This window comes from Neomonachus schauinslandi, chromosome 11 (assembly GCF_002201575.2).
Source record: "Neomonachus schauinslandi chromosome 11, ASM220157v2, whole genome shotgun sequence".
In the NCBI taxonomy this organism is placed as follows: domain Eukaryota; kingdom Metazoa; phylum Chordata; class Mammalia; order Carnivora; family Phocidae; genus Neomonachus; species Neomonachus schauinslandi.
This window is the reverse complement of record NC_058413.1, coordinates 110,214,839-110,237,964: the sequence shown is the minus strand read 5'-3', so window position 1 is coordinate 110,237,964 and position 23,126 is coordinate 110,214,839. Positions and strand designations below refer to the sequence as shown.

General features: G+C 46.1%; 1 protein-coding gene across 1 annotated transcript in view; it reads right to left on the bottom strand.

Moving 5' to 3' along the window:
• The window catches only part of TMEM123 (transmembrane protein 123), a 58,290-nt gene extending 35,197 nt beyond the window's left edge, over nucleotides 1-23,093 (bottom strand). The window contains exons 1-2 of the mRNA XM_021696334.2: nucleotides 22,880-23,093; nucleotides 17,942-17,998 (exon numbers count right to left, since the gene is read on the bottom strand). Of these exons, the coding sequence (XP_021552009.1) occupies nucleotides 17,942-17,998; nucleotides 22,880-22,979 (157 nt within the window). The 5' untranslated portion in view covers nucleotides 22,980-23,093. The remainder of the gene's footprint in view (nucleotides 1-17,941; nucleotides 17,999-22,879) is intronic.
• Nucleotides 23,094-23,126: the final 33 nt, after the last annotated feature.

Sequence of the window (23,126 nt, the reverse complement as noted above, 5' to 3'; positions counted from 1 at the left end):
CAGAAACCTTAAGACTCCTAGAAGGAAACGGGGAGAGCTCCTTGACATGGGTCTGGGAAAGGATTCTTAGGATAGGACACCCAATGCAGGAACAAAAAAAAATAACCAGAACTCCATCAAATTAAAAACCAGCACAACAAAGTAAACAATCAACAAAATGAAAAAACAACCTATGTAATGGGGGAAAAAAATCTGCAAACCAAATATGTGATAAGGGCTTAATATTTAAAAATAAATAATACATGGGGATCCCAATCAAGATGGCAGAGTAGGGGGCTCCTGAGCTCACCTCCTCCCCCACTAGATATGGAGTAACTCTCTGAGAACAACCCAAAGAGAAGCAGAACAGTTCTTCCACAGCCAAAACCAGAAAATAAAATAAAACTTAAAAAGGTAAATGGGGCAGAGACACAGTCTGGTTGGAACCCACAACCCTCGTGTGGCAACCAACAAACAGTAGGGATGTCATAGATGCAGAGGTTCTTCCTGAGAAGCAAGGGTTCAAGCCCGACACCAGGCATCCCTGGCCCTGGGGACCTGCACCAGGGGGTGGTGGCCCTGCCACGTCTGGCCCTGCAGAACGGGGGGCTTAACTCCGAGAGCTGTGAAAATGAGCAGGGCTTAACCCTGGGAGAGCAGGAGGGCTCCACCCTGACGGCGCCGGCACACAGACTTACTTGCTTGGAGACCCAGCACAGAAACAACAGTTTGAAAAGCACCTGGGTCATAAGTGAGGGAGGTCTGCTGACTAATTTTAGGGTGTGTAACAAAGGAGCAGGCATCTTTATGGAAGTTTCTCTGGAAACGAAAGGGCTAACAGATGACATTTTCTTGCCTTCCTTCTGCCTGGCTGACCGCACACTGGTGGGTGCCGGTTCTGACTCTCTCCATCCATCCTGAGAGCACCGCTTCTGCAACCCCACTGTTCCCCCATGGGACCACCTCATCCCAACTGCCCACCAGGCAGGAACCCCTGCAAGTTGGCATCCACACCACCACACTTGGTGGGCAACCCTGGCTGGGACTGGTGCCCCTCCAAAGCAGCCCCAGCCCCATCATACCCAGTGAGGCTCAGAAAGGACCAGCACCCCATCAGAGTGCCCCCCACCTGCCACACACAGCAGGGCACCTCAGGACCAGCAACTCTCCAAAGCAGCTCCCGCCTGGGGGTGGGGGGAGCCCTGCCGATCAGTTCACCTGCAGCAGTCACTGCCCAGCCACAACAGGGGCAGCACGTGAAGCCCACACAGGGGACATCCCTGGAGTGCCTGGTTTTAATGGCCTGAGACACTGTGTTTCTGGGCCCTGAAGGATGCCTTCTACATAAGGCTACTCCCTCAAGATCAGGAGATGTACCTAATCTACCTAAGACAAGCAATAAACACAGAGTCAGGCAAAATTAGGACACACAGGAATGTGTTCTAAGCAAAAGAACAAGACAAAACCTAAGGAAAAAGAACTAAGTGAAACAGATAAGCAATCTACCTGAGAGAGTTCAAAGTGAGAGTCGAAAGATAATCATCAAAATTAGAAGAATGAACACACAGAGAACTTCAAAAAAATAGAAAATATAAGAATCAATCAGTGCTAAAAACTATAATAACTGAAATGAAAAATACACTAGAGGGAATCAACAGCAAAGCAGAGGATGCAGAAGAACAGATCAGTGATCTGGAAGACAGGTGGTGGAAATCTCTCAAGCTCAACAGCAAAAAGGAATTTTAAAAATGAGGATAGTTTAAGTGACTTCTGAGACAACATCAAGCACACTAACATTTGCATTACAGGGGTCCTAAATGGAAAAGAGGAAAAGGGCAGAAAATGTATTTGAAGAAATAATTAAGTTTTCTATCCTGGGGAAGGACACAGACATCCAGGCCCAGGAAGCACAGAAAGTCCCAAACAAGATAAACCCAAAGAGGTCCACACCAAAACACAAAATTAAAATGTCAAAAAGTAAAGATAAAGAGAGAAATCTTCAAAGTAGCAAGAGTAAAGCAACTAGTCACATAAAAGGGAATACTCCAAAGACCATCTGCTAATTTTTCAGCACAAACTTTTTGGGTCATAAGGAAGAGAAATATATATTTAAGTGCTTTAAGAAAAAAAACCCTAAAACCAAGAATATACCACCCACCAAGATCATCATTCAGAACTGAAGGAGAGATGAGTTTCCCATATGAAGAAAACCTTTTTTTAAAGGAGTTCATCACCACTAAACTAACCTTACAAGAAATGTTGAAGGGACTTTTTTAAAGCAGAAATGGAAAGGCCAGAACTAGAGAGAAATTAAGAACAAAAAAACCTCACTGGCAAAGCACACATATAATAAAGGTAGTGATTAATTGCTTATAAAGTTAGCATGAATGTTAATAGAGAAAAGTAGTAAAAATAAACTATAATAGTTAGAAGGTATACAAAACATGTAAAATATGATGTCAAATACATAAAATGTTGAGGGGGGAATAAAAATGTAGTGCATTTAATTTTTAAGATTTTATTTATGGAGGGCACCTGGGTGGCTCAGTTGGTTAAGCGACTGCCTTCGGCTCAGGTCATGATCCTGGAGTCCCGGGATCGAGTCCCGCATCAGGCTCCCTGCTCAGCAGGGCGTCTGCTTCTCCCTCTGCCCTCTTCCCTCTAGTGCTGTCTCTCATTCTCTCTCTCTCTCAGATAAATAAATAAAATCTTTAAAAAAAAAAAAAGATTTTATTTATGGGGGGGGAGAGAGAGAAAACAAGAGCTGGGGGAGGGGGAAGGAGAAATAGGCTCCCAGCTTAGCAGGGAGCCTGATGTGAACCTGAGATCATGACCTGAGCCAAAGGCAGACACTTAACTGACTGAGCCACCCAGGCGCCCCAAATGTAGTGCTTTTAAAATGTGTTTCAACTTCAGGGACCATCAACTCAAAACAGACTGTTATATATATACACGGTATTATATATGAACTTCCAAAACTTATAATGAATGCAGGCAAAACTCCTTTTATTGTGCTTCACTTTATTGTGCCTTACAAGTATTGTTTTTCAATTTTTTTTTTTTTTTAACTAATTGAAGGTTTATGGCAATCCTGCACTGAACAAGTGTATTAGTGCCATTTTTCCAACAGCATTTGCTCACTTCATGTCTGTGTCAAATTTGGTAATTCTAGCATTATTTCACACTTTCATATTATTATATATGTTATGATGATGAGTTATCTTTGATGTTATTAATTCTTTTGGGGCACCACAAACTGCACCTCTGTGTGTGTTCTTACTACTGTACTGACCAGCCGTCCTTGTCTCTCCCTCTCCTCAAGCCTCCCTCTTCCCTGAGTCACAACAGTATTGGAATTAGGCCAATTCATAACCCTACAATGGCCTTGTAGGGCCCCAGGGCAGGCCGCCCCAAGATCGGCCACTTTGGCATGAAGACAATTTTGAATTAAAAGCCATCAAGACCCAGCAGATTCAGGAAAAGCTCTTGACCTCCCCCACAACTGCCTATAAGAATCCACATGGAGGGCCCACTCCAGGAAGGGAGTGGTCACCACAGCTGCATGTTGGCATGAATGGGGGATGGTGGACAGGGAGGAACCCAGCAAGGCCTGTTTGTTCCAAGTCCTCTCTGCATCCCATCATTTGTGTGGCCCAGCAAACTTTTCCTTCTTCCAGAGGACTGCATTCCTTCCCTTTGAAGACTCAGACCTCTACCCCTTTCTCCTTAGTTCAGGATGATATATATACCTCATTGTGCCTGTCTTTGCAATTTCCCTGCCCGTGTGGACTCCTCATACATACGTTATTAAATGTGATTTCCTGTCAATCTGTCTCCTGTCCATTTGATTCTTAGTCCAGCTAGAACGACCTTGAGGCAACAGGATATTCTTGCTCCCCAACAGCTCTGAAGTGTTCAAGTTGAAGGAAGGGCCTCAGGCTCTCACTTTAAATCCAAAGCTTGAAGTGACTAAGGCTAGTGAGGAAAGCATGTTGAAAGCAGAGACGGGCATAAGATAACTTTCAGCCTAACAGTGACATTGTGAACGCAAAGGAGTTCTACAGAGAAGTGAAAAGTGTCCCCCTAGTGAGCACATGAGTGAGAAAGTCAGCAAAGCCGCCTCACTGTCGACACGGAGAAGGTTCTAGGCGTCTGAAGGGAGGATCAAACCAGCCACAATGCTCCCGTAAGCCAAAATCTAATCCGGAGTCTGAGAGCTGAGGAAGCTGCAGAAATTGAAGGCTGGAAGAGGTGGGCTCATGAGGTTTTGGGAAAGAAGCCATCTTCACGCAACCACGTGTGAGCAAAGCAGCAAGTGCTGACGTCAAAGCGACACAAGTTACTCAGAGAATCTACCTAAGATAACTCACGGAGGCAGCTACACTGAACAAAACAGATTTTTGGTGGAGGCAAAATGGCCTTTACTGCAGACCCCATCCAGGACTTTCCCAGCCGGAGAGAAGTCAGTGCCGGGCTTTGGAGCTGGAAAGGACAGGCTGACGCTCTTGTTAGGGACTAAGGCAGCTGGAGATGCTACGTTTGAGGCCAGTGCTCATGTACTGCTCGGAAAACCCCCCAGCCCTTGAATATTATGCTCCATCTATTCTGCCTGTGCTCTAGAAATTGAACAACAAAGCCTGGATGGCAGCTCAACTATTACATCACTGTAATTTTTAAGTTTTTTATTTTTTAAGATTTTACTTGAGAGAGACAGTGCGAGTGAGCACAGCAGGGGCAGAGGCAGAGGGAGAAGCAGACTCCCCACCGAGCAGGGAGCCCGACACAGGACTCGATCCTAGGACCCCGGGATCATGACCTGAGCCGAAGGTGGATGCTTAACCAACTGAGCCACCCAGGTACCCCTTTAATTTTCAAGTTTTAAAAATTTTTAATAGTCCTGGACTTTTTTTTTTTTTTTTTTAACACCTATTATGCCATGACCTCATAGAGAATGGGTTTCAGCAACTCAGGCTCCTTTCCGCTGGTTCTTGCCAAGTGTGCTTCTCAGGGTGGAGCAGGCTGGTGTTTCTGCTGAACTCAAACACCTTGCTCTTTGGCCTCCTTCTTCCTGATCATTTCCCTTCACAGGCTTCAGGAAGCTGTCTCCGCTCAATACATACATCAGTTCTCTTGGCAAGAATCTTGCCCTTAACTTGCCTGTTCGCAATGGCATCGACAGCATGCTGGCTATCCCTGTAGACTCGTCCAGTTTCACCGTGGTAAGACTTGTGAGGTGCTCCTTTTTGAACAGTGCCCATTCCTTCCATGTCCACAGTATCCCCCTTCTTGAAGATTCACTTGTACATGGCTAAAGGAACAACGCCATGTTTTCTAAGAGGCCTCTCCTCTTTCCCTTTGTCTTGGTCATCTTGGTGAATTACTGGAAGATGGGGGTACAGGCCCAAAGGCCATATTGGATTATTTTAAGCCCACTGTTGAGACCTTGTGCTCAGAAAAATAGTTTCCTTTAAAAACATCAGTGCGGGGGCATGTGGCTCTCTCCGTTGGCAGAGCATAAGTCTCCTAAACCAGGGTTGTAAGTTTGAGCCCCATGTTGGGTGTAAAGATTACTTAAAAATAAAATCTTTTAAAAAACTTTCAGTGCTCACTGACAACATACCTCGTCACCCAAGAGCTCTGATGCAGATGTCCAATGAGATTGATGTTCTCATACCTACTAACACGGCATCCACCTTGCACCCCATGGAGCATGACAGAATTTCTACTTTCAAGCCTTGTTATTTAAGAAATACATTTCAGTAGGCTATAGCTGCCAGAGACTGTGATTCCTCTGATGTGTCTGGGCATAGTAAACTGAAAACCTTCTGAAAAGGATTCACCATTCTAGATGCCAATAAGAATATTGTGATTCATGGGAGGTGGTCAAAATATCATCATTAAAAAGGGTTTTACAGCAGTGGACTACCATCCTCAGGGATGACTCTGAGGGGTTCAGGACCTCAGGGGAGGAAGTCGCTGCAGACAGGGTGGAAACAGCAAGAGAACTAGAATCAGAAGTGGAGCCTGAAGATGGGGCTGATCTGCTGCAATCTCGTGATCAAACGTGAATGGATGAGGAGTTGCCTCTTAGCAAAGGAAGCGGTTTCTTGAGATGGAATCAACTCCTGGTGAAGACGCTGTGAAGATTGTTGAAATGAGAACAAAGTACTACAGAATGTTACATTCAGAATAATTCAAAATATCACATAAACTTGGTTGATAAAGCAACAGAAGGTTTTGGGAGGACTGACTCCAGTTTTAAAAAGTGTACTGTGTGTAAAAAGCTATCTAACGGCACTGCACAACACACAAATTGTTCATGGGAAAAAAAGTCAAACAATGTGGCAAAACGTCTTACTTTAATAAATCCATGGCCACCCCAGCCTTCAGCTGCCACCACCCCGATCAGTCAGCATCCCTCGGCACTGAGGCAAGACCCTCCACCAGCAGAGAGGTGATGACTCACTGCAAGTTCAGAAAGTATTTTTTAACCAATAAGCCTTTTTAAGGCTTATTTTAAGGCAGGGGACTTTCAAACCCCACTGACCTCAATCATCAGACAGGCCGCCAGTAAGGAAACTAGAGCTGTAAATGGCACACCGGAGGCTCAATGACATGTGACCACAACCAGTAGGTCAAGGAAGAAATCCAAGATGCCATCAAAAAACACCTCGAGACAAATCAAAAGGGAAACATGCCCAAATCTGTGGCACAGCCAAAGCTGTTCTAAGAGGGAAGCTTCCAGTGAGACAGGCCTACTTCAAGACACAAGAGAAATTTCAAATCAACACGGATACCTAAAGAAGCTGAAAAAAGAAACAGGCCAATAAAAAAAAAAAATCATTGAAACCAGGAGTGATTTTTTGAAAACCTAAATAAAATTGATAAAGCTTTAGCCAGATTCATCAAGGAAAAGGGAGAAGTCAAAATCAGAAAGTCAGGACACGTTACAACCGACAGCACGAAAACACAAGGGGTAAGGAGAGATTCCTATGAATAATTATGCCGACAAACTGGACAACCTAGAAGAAATGGATGAATTCCTAGAAACATATCATCTTCTGAGAGTGAACCAGAAAAAAACGGAAAATTTGAACACACCAATTACTAGAAAAGAAGTTGAACTGGCAACAAAAAAAAAAAGTCCAGGACCAGGTGGATTCACAGGGGATTCTACCAAACATCTGAAGAGAAATTAATACCTACCCTACTCAAACTATTCCCAAAAACTGAAAAGGAAGGAATGTTTGTAAATCCATTCAACGAGGCCAGCATTACCCTGATTCCAAAACCAAAGACAGTAATAAAACAGAGAACTACAGGCCAATACCTCTGATGGACATGGATGCAAAAATCCTCAACAAAATGTCAGCAAACAGCGTTCAACAATACATTAAAAGGATCATTCACCACAACGAAGTAGGGATGCCATGATGCTTCCCTATCTACAAATCAATGTGATACAACATGATGGACAAAAATATCATCTCCATAGATGCAGAAAAAGCACTGAACAAAAATCAACATCCATTCATGAAAAAAACTCTCAACAAAGTGGTAATGGGGGAGCATACCTCAACTGGCCATATATGACCGATCCACAGCTAACATTACACTGAATGGTAAAAAGCTGAAAGCTTTTTCTTTAAAATCTGGAACAAAATAAAGATGTCCATTCTCACCACTTGTATTCAACATAGTAAGGGAAATCCTTGCCACAGCAATCAGGTAAGAAATAAAAGGCATCCAAAGTGGTAAGGAAGAAGTAAAACTTTCACTCTTCACAGATGACATGATACTATATATATAGAAAATCCTAAAGAATCTATCCAAAAAATATTAAAATAAATGAATTCAATAAAGTTGCAGGATACAAAATTTATATTCCTGAATTGGTTGCATTTCTACACACTAGTTACAAACAAATCAAATAAAACAATCTCATTTATAAAAAAGAATAAATTATCACTTAAACTAAATCACTGTACTCTGAAAACTGTAAGACAATGGTGAAAGAAACTGAAGATGACACAAATAAATGGAAAGATCCGCCATGCTCATGGAACGGAAGAATTTATATCGGCTTACCTCGTTTTATTGCACTTCACTTTACTCTGCTTCACAGATAATGAGGTGGCTTTTTTTCCCTCACAAAGTGAAGGTTATGCCAATACCACTTCATCAAGCAATTCCACTGACGCCATTTTTCCAACAGCATTTGCTCACTTCGTGTCTGTCACATTTTGGTTATTCTCACAATAGTTACAACAGTCTCATTTTATTTGTTATGGTGATCTGCAATCAGTGATAAAAACTTCTGGAAAGCTCATAATGGTTACCATTTTTTTGTAATAAAGTATTTCTAAATTAAGGTATGTACATTTTTAAAGACATAATCCTACTGCACACTTAACAGACTAGGGTATTGTGTAAACATAACTTTACATGCACTGGGAAACCATCAAATTCATGACTCCCCTTATTGCAGTCATCTGGAACCAAACCTGCAATTTTCTGATGTATACCTACATTGTTAAGATATTCATACTGCCTAAAGCAATCCACAGATTCAATGCAATCCCTATCAAATAGAAGAATCCTAAAATTTGTAGGGAACCACAGAAGACCCTGAAAAGCCAAAGCAATCCTAAGAACAACAAAGCTGGAAGCATCACACTCAGATTTCAATCTATGCTACAAAGCTATAGCAATCAGAACAGTATGGCACTGTATACAGACAGACATATAGATCAGTGGAACCAAACACAGAGCCCAGAAAAAAACCGCATGCTTAAATGGTCAATTAATCTAAGATAAAGTAGGCAAAAATATACAATGGGGAAAAGACAGCTCTTCAATAAATGGTATTGGGAAAACTGGACAGCTACATGCAGAAGAATGAAACTGGACCACTTCCTTACACCATACACAAAAATAAACTAGATTAAAGACCTAAATATAAGACCTGAGATCATAAAACTCCCAAGAGAAAACAGAGGCATAAACTTGTGGACAGCAGTCTTAGTAGTATTTTCTGTACCTGTCTCCTCAGGCAAGGATAAAAAAGGCAAAAATAAACAATTGTGACTACATCAAACTAAAAAGCTTTTGCACAGCAAAGAAAACCATCACCAAAACAAGAAGAAACCTATTGAATGGGAGAAGACATTTGCAAATGATTTATCTGATAAGGGGTTAATATCCAACATATAAAGAATTCCTACAACTCAACACAAAAATCTGAATAAAAAATGGGCAGAAGACCTGAATAAACTTTTTCCCCCAAGGAAGACATACAAATGGCCAACTAACACATGAAAAGATGCTCAACATCACTAATCATCAGGGGAATGCAATCAAGACCACAATGAGCTATCCCCTCATACTTGTCAGGATGGCTATTACCAAAAAGAAATAAAAAGTGTTGGTGGGGATATGGAGAAAAGCAAACCTCATGAACTGTTAGCAGGAATGTAAATTGGGGCAGCCACTACAGAAAACGGTACAGAAGTTCCTCACAACATTAAAAAGTAAAACTACCGTATGATCTAGTAATTCCACTTACAGGTATTTATCTGAAGAAAATGCAAACCATAACTCGAAAAGGTACTGCATCCTTATGTTTACTGCAGCATTATTTCCAACAGCCAAGATATGGAAGCAACCTGTGTGTCCATCAACAGATCAATGGATAAAGAATACATAATGAGCATGGATTGTACAATGGAATACTACTTCACCATAAAGAATGAAATCTTGCCATCTGCAACTATATGGATGGATTTAGTGGTATTATGCCAAATAAAATAAGTCATAGAAAGAGAAATGAAATACCTTATGATCTCACTTATATGTGGAATCTAAAAAAAGAAACAAGGGGCGCCTGGGTGGCTCAGTTGTTACGCGTCTGCCTTCGGCTCAGGTCATGATCCCGGGATCCTGGGATCGAGCCCCGCATCAGGCTCCCTGCTCTGCACAAAGCCTGCTTCTCCCTCTCCACTCTCCCTGCTTGTGTTCCCTCTCTCTCTGTCTCTCTCTCTGTCAAATAAATAAATAAAATCTTAAAAAAAAAAAAAAAGAAACAAAAGAGACTCAAATGCAAGAACAAACTCATGGTTGCCAGCAGGGTGGAGGCTGGGAAGATGGGTAAAACAGGTGAAGGGGATTAAGAGGTACAAACTTCCAGCTATAAAATAAAGAAGTCACAGGGATTTAAAGTACAACACAGGGAGTATAGTCAATAATGTAATAACTGATGACAGATGGTAACCAGACTTATTGTGGCGAGCAATCTGTAATGTATATAAATGTCAAATCACTCTGTTGTACACCTGAAGCTAAGTTTCATGTGAACTACAGTTTTAAAAAGATAAAGAACTCCTACAACTCGACAGCAAAATGTCGTTAATCCAATTAAAATGTGCCAAGCACCTAAACAGACATTTTTCCAAAGCAGATATACAAATGGTCAACAAGTACATTAAAGGATGCTCACCATCATCCAGTAAAAATAAAATGCACATCATAACCGTGATGAGGTGTCCTCTCACGCTTGTTAGAATAGGTAAGATCAGAAAGACAGGAGATAAATGCTGGCGCCAATGTGGATAAAAGGGAATCTTGAGCGCTGCTGGAAGAACTGTTAAAGTGGTGCAGTCGTTGGAGACAACAGGATGGAGATTCCTAACAAAAGTGAAGAACAGAAATACCATGAGCTCCAACAGCTCCACTTCCGGGTGTTCATCCAAAGGACATGAGATCACAGTCTCTAAGAGATACCTGCAGCCCCGTGTTTTTGCAGCATTATCTACAACGGCCAGATAGACATGGAAGTGACCCGTACGCCCATCAGTGGATGAATGGGTTAGGAAGTTCTGATATTTACACAACGGAGTATTATACAACCACCAAAAAGGACGAAACACCACCATTTTCAACAACGTGAATGGCCCTTGAGGGCATCACGTTAAGCAAACTAAGTCAGAAACAGACAGATACTCCATGATCTCACTTACATGTGGAATTTAAAACAAAGAAACCAACCAAGCTCAGAGAAAAAGAAACAGCTTTGGGGTCGCCAGGGCAGGTGTAGGGGAGGGGAAGTGAAGAGGTGTGCACAAGGAACAAACGTCCAGGTGTGAGGACCAGGGGTGTGATGCACAACGTGGTACCTCTGGTTAACACCACCGCATGACACATAGGAAAATTCAGAGTAAACCCTCCCAAGTTCTCATCATAAGAACAAAAAAAGCATTTTTTTCTTTTTGTTTTGTTTTCTGGGTTTTTTTTTTTCCCTATCTCTGAGGGGATGGGCGTTAACTAAACTTACTGTGGCCATCACTTCACAGTGTAAGTCAAATCGTTATGCTCACAGCTTGAACTTACACAATGCTGTATGTCAATTATTCCTCATTAAAACCGTAAAAAAAATGAACTTTTAAGTGTAACACTGGCGTTACGATAGTTTAAAAAAGAGGGTCCTCATGTCTCTATGTAAAATAGGCAATCTCAATATGTGCACCTTTATGGTAAAGGCCACCAGAGTAGTCTTTCGACAAAGTTTTAAGCTTGTTTTCTCTGGAGAAAGTCATAAATGATTCACATTAATGATTCCATCGTCTGTCAAGTCACTGCTGCTTTTCTCTTTTTTACCACACTGTGAGGTAAACAGAGTTAACAGGGATTAATTAACTTGGGATGACTGCTTTAATAGGAAATTTTCACAATGCAAACAAGAACAATTGTGAAGAACACGTGTTAAGATTGATATAAACAGAAAACACCTAGAATGGGCTTCAACTATTCTGTACAGCTTTTCATGTAAATCATTCTTCTGGTTACACAACTTAAAGAATTTGTCCATTTTTGGAAAGTTAGTCCCTATCCTTTCTTGGTAACTACAGGGCTCTTATCAAACCTAAACAATGTTAATCAAAATAACGAAATCCTCCAACTACTAGCGTCACCGCTATTCCATTCCCCCGTGTCCTGTCCACCTCTGGACCTCATGGGGGGTGCAGCCCAGCATGAGGATCACTGGATTTTCTGCCTAACCCCACCACGCGAGATTTTATACTTCTTTTCCAAAGAAGCTAGAAATGTGTTGTTGTCATTGTGTTTGCTAGAAATGTTTGAAAAGCTAACCTCCAGCGCCGACTCTGCTCAGGCTGCTTGGAAGCACCTGCGCCCCCAGCCTCCAGCCCACCCCGAGGTCACGACTCTCAGCCTCAGCTCCACGCGGAACCCCAGGCACGTGCTAGGCTTCCTCCTCCCCACTCAGATTTTAGGTGGGACCCAGACCGGTGTTTTTTATGTTCCAGGCAATTCTAATGTGCTAAGAAACTTGAAAAACATGGCTTTAAGACTTCTTCCAGTTTTAAGGCTTCATAATTTTAAAAATAAAAATGGAACAGTGGAACTAAAAGATGACCACTTCTTTTTTTTGAGTAGGTTCTGTACCCAATATGGGGCTTGAACTCACAATCCCAAGATCAAGAGTCAGGTGCTCTACCAACTGAGCCAGCCAGGCGCCCCAAAAGATGACCACTTCTAAGATTTATCCTGCAAGAAACGTCTTTAATAACCGGATCTCCGACCGAGTTCAAACAGCTTCCACAGTCACCCCGCATCTGTCTCCCACTCGAGGAAGCCCAGTACAGGGGCGTCCCCTCCACGCCGACTCGACCTCATTGCCATTCTCGGCCCTCCCTCCCAGACTCCGCCTGCCCTGCCCTCCAGCCTGCAGTCATCGCTCGGCTGTTCTCAGGCTTCACTTCTCCACCCATAATTATCCCCCAGGCCTGCGGGGAACAGGTGTCTGGTTTTGACAGGGCCAAGAAGCCCCTTGAGCTCAACCCCAATACCCAGCTGCCCATGTGCCCTCCACACCTGCTGCTCCAGCTGCCACTGCCCTGGGCTGTTAGCCATTTGGGCGGCTTTATTCAAGATCCCGCAGGGGCTTCCCACCACACTGCTATCCAATCCAAACTCCCTGAGGGGCTCCAGCAACCTTGTCCCCTCCCCTCCCAAACCCCCATTCCCCACATCACCTTCACGATGCTCCCTCACGTCTGGGCAGAGCTCGGACGGTCCTGCCTTGCCACAAGGTCCCCATCCTGACCCCGGGACCTCCAGCTCAGTGGGAAGACTGACCGCAGCAGGGCCCTGGCGAGCCAGGCCAGGTCCCTGCTATCCTCTGGGATCTGAATGGCCCGGTCTACCCCCTTCCCTGCACATCCCAACAGGGCCTGCTCCGAGACTTGATCAGAACATAAGCAAAGCAAACAGCATTGTGCTGGAACTTAGTAACACAACCGTAGCATCTCCCCCATTAACACTGAAGCCCCGTTCTTCCTAACTGTGGAGGGCATGGCGAGGGTCACCTTGACAAAGGAGCTCCCAGCTAATCCCCCAGGTAAGGCTGCGGTACCAAGCATAAAAACTGGTTTCCTCCTCCCAGAGCATGTTTCTGCTTGTTTCAACAGAAATGTATGTGCGGTCTGGTGCTGAGCACTGGGGACGCGGTGGCTGACGTCGGCACTGCCCGTGAATGAGCTGACCTGTGGGCTGGGGAGGCCCACTTACCCCCTCAGACAGATGGGGTCCGCTGAGGGCCTGGAGCTGGAGGCTGGAGACCATTCCCCGATGAGGAAGGGAAGCTTGTGCATGATCGGAAAGCTGAAGGGGTGTTACCAGGTGAAGGGGCGGCGGGGGGCGCCGAGCTCTTCGGGACCCGGAACAGAATATGCAAAGGCACTGTGGCAGCGAAGGTGGACAAAGGAGGGAGTAAAGAAAACACCATCGCGGCCAGACAGCAAGGAGGGACACATTCGGATTCTAGCTTGTGCCAGGTGCCACTTAATGGCAGGTGCTTTACATGCTCCCTCATTTATCCCACTAGACACTTGCATTTTATCAGCTTTTTAAATAGAAGGAACTGAGGCACCAGAAGGTTAAGTAACTTGCCCAAGGCCACTTAAAAGCAAAGCAATAATTCTTCTATCTTCCCTGAAATGAAACAGGATCCACATCTTGGGTGGGTGGGGGGAACATGAAAAGCTAGGGAATTACATTCGCTGTGGAGGGAAAGCAGTCAAAGCAGCTCTTACCCAACAGGTGATGGAGTAAAACTGTCACTTTTCAACTAGCTGTTTTCACCTCCTAGGCCGTAACCGCAGTGAAACGTTTTACAGGAGAGTCTTAGTTCCTTTTTTAAGAAACGGTGCCCATGTAGTTAAGTTTGGAGTTTAAAAAAACCTAAGAACACTTGGTGGGAGTAATCTGAATGATTTAAAAAAATACTTTTCCAAAATTTCCACAGGAACTATACACTGTTTTCATCGTCATAAAAATTAAGAAGGTACAGACAAGCTAATAAAATGTCAGCCTAATTAAACAATGGGCAAAGGATTTGAACGGACATCTCCCCAAGATGGGAGAAGGAGCTCACCTTCGTTAATCAACAAAGGAAAGCAAACCAAAACGCAGTGAGATTTGGTATCATACTAAACCGGGGTTCCCAAACCCGACGTCCACCAAGCAATTCCTGGGACACCAGCGTGTCTGAGGACTGTTCTGACTCACCCGCCTGAGACAGCGTGGGATCCCACGGGTGAGGGCCGTCCCGCGAGAGCACCCTGGCCCCCGTCACAGGACGCAGGCTGAGCTTCACCCACTGCAGTGCGGAGACTCCAGTGACCTCTTCCTCAGGTTCTTCTCCTTTGCTAGAGCGGCTCACAGAACTCAGGAAGCAGCAGCTGGGGCAGAAACACTCGGGACCAGGTCGGGAGGGTGGGAAGGGCGGAGCTCCCGGGCCCTCCCCGGGGGCCGCTCTCCCTGAATCTCTACCGGTTCACACACCGGGAAACTCCCAACCCACGCTTGTGGGTTTTTATGGAGGCTTCATCACAGAGTCATGCCTAAGTCATTAGCCATCGGCTCCCCGAACCTCCAGCCCCCTCCCCTCCCAGAGTTTGCAGGGGGTGGGGGGAGACGGAAAGCTCCAACCAGTTAGCCACGTGGTCGTCCAGCCCCACCTTTGGGCGGGGTCCTAAAATCACCTCGTTAGTGTAACAAAAGACACCTTGATCACTCTTACCTTCGGAAACTCCTTGGGTTTTAGGAGCTGTAGGCCAGGACCCACGGAGGAAGACCAAATACTTTCGGGGAATAGATTTCGGTCATTCGAATGACCCAATATGTATTTCCTACAGATCTCAGTATGTCACACACTCACTAGGACAACCACGTCTGTGGATAAAACCACGCCAACTAGAGACGCCAACATGACTGGACCAAAGCTCTGCGGCGCACAGGCAATTCCGCACGCGCCACATCGGGACGGACGGCTCTGAAACTGGCTCGGTACAAATTATGCCCATGGAGAGAGCTTCAACCTGGAAGGGGGTCCCCAGCACCTCTCGGGTTCCTCTTTTCGGGGAACATCAGTGATAAGTGGTCAAGGGGAAGGTGTATCCTGGGTGACACTGAGCTACCGTCTGGCCACTGATGAGAAACGCTGTCCATTCTGAACCACGTCACATTCCCTTGTAGCTTTGCCCAAACCTGTTATGAAAAATAATCTGGGGGGCGCCTGGGTGGCTCAGTTGGTTAAGCGACTGCCTTCGGCTCAGGTCATGATCCTGGAGTCCCGGGATCGAGTCCCGCATCGGGCTCCCTGTTCAGCAGGGAGTCTGCTTCTCCCTCTGACCCTCCCCCCTCTCATGCTCTCTCTATCTCATTCTCTCTCTCAAATAAATAAATAAAATCTTTAAAAAAAAAAAAAGAAAAGAAAAATAATCTGGGCATGTGACCTCCTTACACTATAAAGAATAAATTCAGCCATCCACAGACCCTAAAATAGAAGCCCTCTGACTATATCTAAAATGGGGAAAATTATTTTCTCTATAAGCTAAAAATGTGCAAATGATCTACTACAATACATTTTTTAAAAAATCCTCCCATAACTACCCAACAATAATCATTATTACATTTTGGGTAATCGGTGTAGTCTTTTTGTCCGCCCCCCCTCAAATGAAAAATTTTCTGTAGAATTACTAAAACTCAGTAAGACCCTGTAGAAAAGAATGTCAAAGGTATGGCTATCCCCAGATAATGACTAGGGCATATAAGGAAATACAACCCTTCCATATAACGGAGAGTGACCTCAACTCCGGCTTTTCTGACCTCGAGTATCCATCCCACTCCGCGAAAAACGACAAAACAGCTGTAATAAAGGATCACCCTGGAGCACGGACCAGTCATGTCTGCAGACCCCATACAGCGGCTCTTTGGTAAGGTAAGGTGGGAGTTACAAAATATGCATTTGGTGCCATGGTTCAGGTCAACCAACGTGTGTGCGTTACGTCCTGTGTACCAGGCACAGCGTTGGGATGAATAAATCATGGAAGCCACTCCCCAGGAACTCAGATGAGACTAAAACCCAACAGAGAAGGGAGGAGTGCCAACCCCGATGTGGCGAGCCGTGTGACAGCGACGGGCGCCCCAGCTGCAGGCCACACCGCTGGCCGTGCCCACGTGCCCACGTGCCCCAGGAGCCGGCGGCACACCACACAGCAGTCTGCCAAGGAAAAATGTTATTTTCCTTTTGGAACTGATGCCCAATGAACCGTGTTAGGTCAACAGCACCAGAGAAATTGGTAATGTTCAAAATCAGTGTTTCCACAATTAGAAGGGTCTACGTTACCACAAAAGACAAAACAGTAAGCATCACATCCTACAAAAATACACAAATTCAACACGTTACATAAGGCTTTTCAAGATCAAAGACGATCTGCGAAGAATATGCTAACGGTTATGGGAAGTGTTACACACCGAGCAACACATCATTGCTGTAACAGCTGCATTATCTGCTGTCTTTAGAAAAATGCTGTGGGGCAAGGCTTTCTTTTGTTCTCCATGAATTTCCCTGTGCTAGAAGGGGCAGGTGCAACACCCCACGGACCCCGGAGGTGTCCTCAGCGTACGGCGCTGAGCTTTAACAGCGGTTCACACCTGTGAGCGGTGGTATTTCAAAGGTAAGACACAGCGCAGTTGCAGGAAATGCGGTGAAGGGGCACAGACTGAGGTCCGTGGAAGGGAGCTTCAAATCCCGAACGTGCTGTGCGACCCTGGGCAGGCTGGTTAACCCGCTGATGTTCAGCTCCCTCCTCTGTCACACGGAACCATCCCCAGTTCTGCACTGCGCGACGAGCAAATGTACAAGAAGTTTCTTAACACTGTAGGCTCTCAGGAAAAGACACTTAATAATCTAATAAGATATTAAAAAAAAAACAAACAAACCAGGTCCTCCACACACCCGGCAATAATCATGATTACATTTCGCGGCAACCTAGCTAGTCTTTTTTCCCCAAATGAAAACTTTTCCTGTGCAATGACTAAAGCTGAAATAGAAGAATATGCTCTGTTCGGCCGGAAGCCAGTAGGAAAGGCAGGGACGGCAGGGAGAGCGTGAGGCGGGCAGAGCGCGGAGACTCCCCAGCGGGGCTCAGCGGTGCGCTCACAGACGGTTACCAGCCTACGTGTCATGTTGTGTGTATCTTCCCACAATGAAATGAAACTAAAAACCCCACCACGACTGCTAGAGGCCAGGGCTGGGACGAGTTTGTGCCCTCAGCCCCTACACTGTCTCAGCGTGCCGCGGACGCCCGGTAAGTACCACTGAATGGGAGCCGACCAGCGGGGCTAGTGACAGGTCTGGGCGCCCTCGTCTAGTTCGCACCTCAGTCCGCGCTGAGGAATCAGGACCGGGAGAAGGAAACGAACCGAAACCTCGCTGACCGGCTGACTGCTGGCCCTGGGGACACCAGCGTGGTTCCTGGACCCTTCCACGCTGGTGACCTCAGAGACCCAGAGGATTCGGGGACCTGCGGCTCGGGCTTCAAACCTACCTTCTGCCTCCTGGATGGCCGAAAACCCACTGCTTGAACCTCTTTAAACTCACCTGTTGGGTTAGCACTGTGGTTTCCTGAAGGCACCAAATTCTGTGTGTTTAGAGATCCTGTAAAATAAAAAAAAAAAAAGAAAAAACGTCCCGTGATGAAAAAGCATTTAACACTGACGTAAGAACAGCGGCGACAGGTTGCGGTGATGTGTGGGAGGCAGACACCCCCCGAGAAGCTCTCCTTCGCCAATACGGCTACGAAACCCACCTGACCTGCCAGGAAATCTGGACTGGATTACTGGGGTTTTCAACACAGAAAACATTTGGCTTAGGTAACAAATGCTTACGTCCCACTCACTATGCACCAGCTCCTGCAAAGTTCATTCACTTACACGGGGACACAGAGATTGGTGAGAGAAGCCACTTTCCGTTCCTCCGAGGGGACTGGGCCACCTGGGAGGGGCCCTTTCGACGCAAGGGCACCCTTGGGTCTCACACCACCAAGACCCCTAACTTCATACCATGGAGAGAAGACGAAGGTAGGATTTTCTCTTTTTTCCCCACTTCCCCTCGGGCAACCACCAGTTTGTTCTCTGTATTTTAGAGTTTGTTTGTCTTTTTTTCTTTGTTCATTTGTTTCTTAAATTCCAAATACAAGTGAAATCATATGGTATTTGTCTTTCTCTGACTGACTTATTTCACACAGAATAATGCTGTCTAGCTCGATCCACATTGTTGCAAACAGTAAAATCTCATTTTTTATGGCTGACTGATATTCCATTACCCACCCCCATCTTTATCCACCCATCCACCGAGGGACACTTGGGCTGCTTCCATCTTTGAGCTGTTGTAAATAATGCTGCAATAAACAGAGGGCTGCATCTATCTTTTCAAATAACTGTCTTCATTTTCTCTGAATAGACATCCAGAGGTGGAACTGCTGGATCACATGTAGCTCTATTTTCAACTTTTTGAGGAACCTCCATACTGTTTTCCAGAGCGGCTGCACCAGCTTGCGCTCCCACAAACTGTGCGTGAGGGTTCCCCTTTCTCCGCATCCCCGCCAACACCTGTTGTTTCTTGTCTTTGTTCTCCCCATTCTCACAAGCATGAAGTGGTATTTCCTTGTGGTTTTGATTTGCATTTCCCTGATGATCAGTGATGTTGAGCATCTTTTCATGTGTCTACTGGCCATTTGTATGTCCTCTTTGGAAAAATATCTATTCGGGTCCTCTGACTATTTTTTAATTGTATTTTTTTTTTGGTGTTGAGTTTGTATAAATTCTTTATATATTTTGGATATTAGCCCCTTAGGATTTTCATTTTTAATTGTAAGACTTCTCATAGAAGTATGATTCTTTTAATTTTTAACTAGTACCTTAAGATTTGGAAAAACTTTAGAAGAATTCTATGCCCCTTGTCAGAGTGGTTTATTCAACCTGGGTCTTTGTATAATGGGATATTAAACATAATACACCACACGAGAAGACAGCAGGTATATTATTGACAAAGGCAGCACTCCCCAGCCAAAAAACCCCTCAAAGTACAAAGTAAGCAAAACAACTTTGAAGGATCTATCTTTACTGTGTGTGCAAATGTCTTCCTCTTAATGCAACTATTCCATTTATCATAGTAGGATGTGATGTGAAGATTAAACCTGAGAGGGGCGCCTGGGTGGCTCAGTTGGTTAAGCGAATGCCTTCGGCTCAGGTCATGATCCCGGAGTCCCAGGATCGAGTCCCGCATCGGGCTCCGTGCTCGGCGGGGAGTCTGCTTCTCCCTCTGACCCTCTTCCCTCTCGTGCTCTCTGTCTCTCATTTTCTCTCTCTCAAATAAATAAATAAAATCTTAAAAAAAAAAAAGATTAAACCTGAAAAAGATCAAGGTCAGCAGACTAGTCTCCGTAGAATGAGAAAGACCAGTCATGCCGCAGACTAAGGCAGGCTTCAGGGACTGATGAAGCAGTGACTCTTGGTTAAAACAAGTCAGTGCACCAGCGTCCTGCACCGCCTCAGCTGTATTTAGCAGCTGGTATCAAATACTTGCCAATGTCGCGAAGAGCGTCCTCCATGCCAGGCCTCCTGGGGAGCACGTCACTTCACTAGGTCACCCAGCTCTGCCGACAATTCTGGGACACGAAGACCATATGCAGTGACAGGAAGTGAGGCCCACAGAAGGCCACCCAGCTAGGAAGTGGCAGAGCCTGGATTTGGACCAGGCTGTTTGACTGCAAAGCCCGTTCGCGGGAGCGCCCGAAGGAAGTGCTGATTTTCTACTACAAACCTGCTTGTCCCTGGGCTTCTCCGTTGCTGGGTTACCAGCTGTTCAACCCCCACCCCAAGAGGTCAGCCTCGGTTCCTCCCTCTTCCCCACTCCCTCCTCCAGTCCATTAGCAGGTGATTTCAGTTTCACACCCCACCCCCCCAGAGAAGGACTCCATGCACTTATGACATGCCGCTGCCTTCTGCCTGGACCACAGCAGGAGCCCCCTCCTTCTGTCTCCCCGCTCTTGTCACTCCTACGACGCATCATGTCCCAGCAACCTTGTTGGCTTAAAAAAGGAGACAAAAGCAGATGGTCTTTGCAGCTCTAGGACCTTTCTCCTTTCTCGACTCAATTACTTATGACGCACCTACTGCGGGTAGGTACTGGTTTTGTATCCTAGGAGACAAGGAACACCACGGCCATCTAACTACCAAGAGGCTGATGCTTTACTTGACAGAGACCAAGTATTAACATAGACCCATGCGCTGAATGGAAGAAAAGAAAGTTACATTCATGAAGAGGCACGGACTCAGTAAGGATTAATTTACTCTCCTTACTGGCTGCCCATTATGGTGGTGTCTGGTGCGGGAAACTCACTTTAGATAGGCCCTGACCCCCACCCCAGGCCGACAATGCTTGAACTACAGCTCGGCTTGGCTCACCTGAGAGTTGACAGATGTAATCAAGAGAGCCGGAAGTGGCCTTCTCCTGGCAACCTATTTGAACTCTTGAATACTACATTTCTGAAGCCACTTTGGACTTCTATGCTAAAGGCTCAGTAAAGTCCCTGCTTTCCACTAGGGCTGTTCAAGGTGGGTTTGTCACTTGCCACCGAGAGTCCTGATGAACGGCCTCCCCCGGCCACGCACGACCACTATTGGCAGCTTTGCTAACTTGCTCGTTGCCTCCCCCACCCCTCCAACTGACAGTGTTTATGAAACTACAAAGGAGACTATGCAGGATATTTTAAAAAAAGAATTTCCATGTTTTCATCTTCTACGATATCGTGGACTATAGCAGATTGTACATTTAAGCATTATCGACTTGAACAGCCAACACCACCTAAAGTGCCTTAGTGGCAAAATGGTGAATTAAGAGTTGGGATTTTTAATCTCTGAAATCAAACAGGTATTAGCTGTTTTACTTTGAATAAGTTAGGCAATTTCTAAGCCTCAGTTTTTTTCTATTTATAAAATGGGAATAATACCGTGAGGATCCAACGGGATGATGTATGGGCCTCAATTAGCATAATGGGGAGTACACAGGAAAAATGCCTAGTAAAAAATACTGTCTAAGCTCTAGGATGATTGTTAAAAACTACTGGATTTCATAATGACACTCACTTGTTTTGAGAAATTCTCTATAGAACCTTCTTTTACTCTAATTTCAAAGTGACATTAGAGTCTATAGAAATGCTTTCCAGCTCATGTTCATTATACTCGTTCATGAAATGAAGGCTCTCCTCTAGGAGAGCCTTCATTCCAAGACTTCCAAATAGCACTAGCCTCTAGAGAGACTTAAAGTAATAAACAGAACAAACAGTATTAAAATAGCGCCCCCCCCCCAAATCTGTTATTAGGGCAAAAAAAAGTAAAGCAAGGATACTTAGTTTCTCTAATCAGTAATTCATCAGAGAAACAATAAGGTTTACTTTCACAAAATAACGAATAAAAGAAGGGAGACCTTCTATAAGTATTGGTATAAAATTAGCACCAAAATAGACTGATTCGGTCCAGATTGTTCACCTTACAGTGAAACATCTCATAATATTGAAAATATGATGGGTGTGATTTACTGATCATTGTTTCCTTAAATAATCTCAGAATCAGGTGTGCAAGGCCGGCTTGTGACATGCACAATTCAGCAAAGGAAACAAAAAAATCAGCAAAACAAACGAAAATTGTTATTGTCGAACTCAGCCAGATTATTCTAGCCAAAGCAGGTGTTGTGCCTGAACTGACATCTTTATCTTTTCCTGGATAAAACTAATCTCAGGCTAAACAAACAGCCGGTGGACAGAACTTAAAACTACGCAAAACTTGGGTCACTGAAAACAACCTACCCTAGTCTACCCGCCATTACCCAGTGACCCGACTGCTACAATAGTTGACCAAAGGAAAAGGGAATTTACAGCAAACCTCGGCTTCCCGGCCTCTTCCCTAAAGGGTTTTTAAAGTCCCCAGCCCCCCCCGCCCCCCAGAACCACCGCCTCACGGTGTTGAGCGCACCGACCGCGCCGTGGGCGCGCACACCCGGCAGCGGGGGCCCGAGGACTGCGCCGCAGGTGCGCGCCGCGGCAGGTGCCCGCGGCGCGGGGCGGGGCGCGCGCCCCCGGGGCGCCCCGGGAGCAGCTCGCGCTCCCCACAGTCCCCCCCTTTCAGCGTCTGGGGGCCTCGGGGCTAGAGAGCGTTGGCCGAGACCACTCAGCCAGGCGCGGATGCGCGGGGGTCCACCCCGCTAGTTTACAGAAGGGGGCCTGGGGGCACGGACGTCAGGGGAGGGGGCCACCACGAGCCTGCGCCCTCCGCCGGAGGGTCACTCAACAGGTGACGCGCTCCGCCGGACCCGCGAGCGTCGCTGGCAGAAACCCGGAGGGGCCGGCCCGAGCCTCCGTTTCCCCGGGCCCTGCCGCCCCCGGGCCCGCCCCACGCGCGCCGCCTGAGGCGCGCACAGCTTTCCGCGCCCCCGGCCCCCACTTGCGGGGCCCGCGCTGGCGCCCCCGCCGCCACCTACCTTCCGGGCCCGAGCTGTCCACGGCGGCCTTCAGCAGCGCCAGCACCAGCAGCGCGCCCAGGATCAGCGCGGCCCAGGCGCCGCGCGCGCCGACTCCCATTGTTCCGAGGGCAGGACGCGGCTGCCTCGCGGCTCCCCGACCGAGCGTCCGCGGCGCCACAGAGCGGCCCCTCTGCGCACGGGCGCCGGCTGCGCGTCGCCTCCCGCCGCCGGCCCCCCAAATGCCCAAATAGGGCGCGGGAGCCGG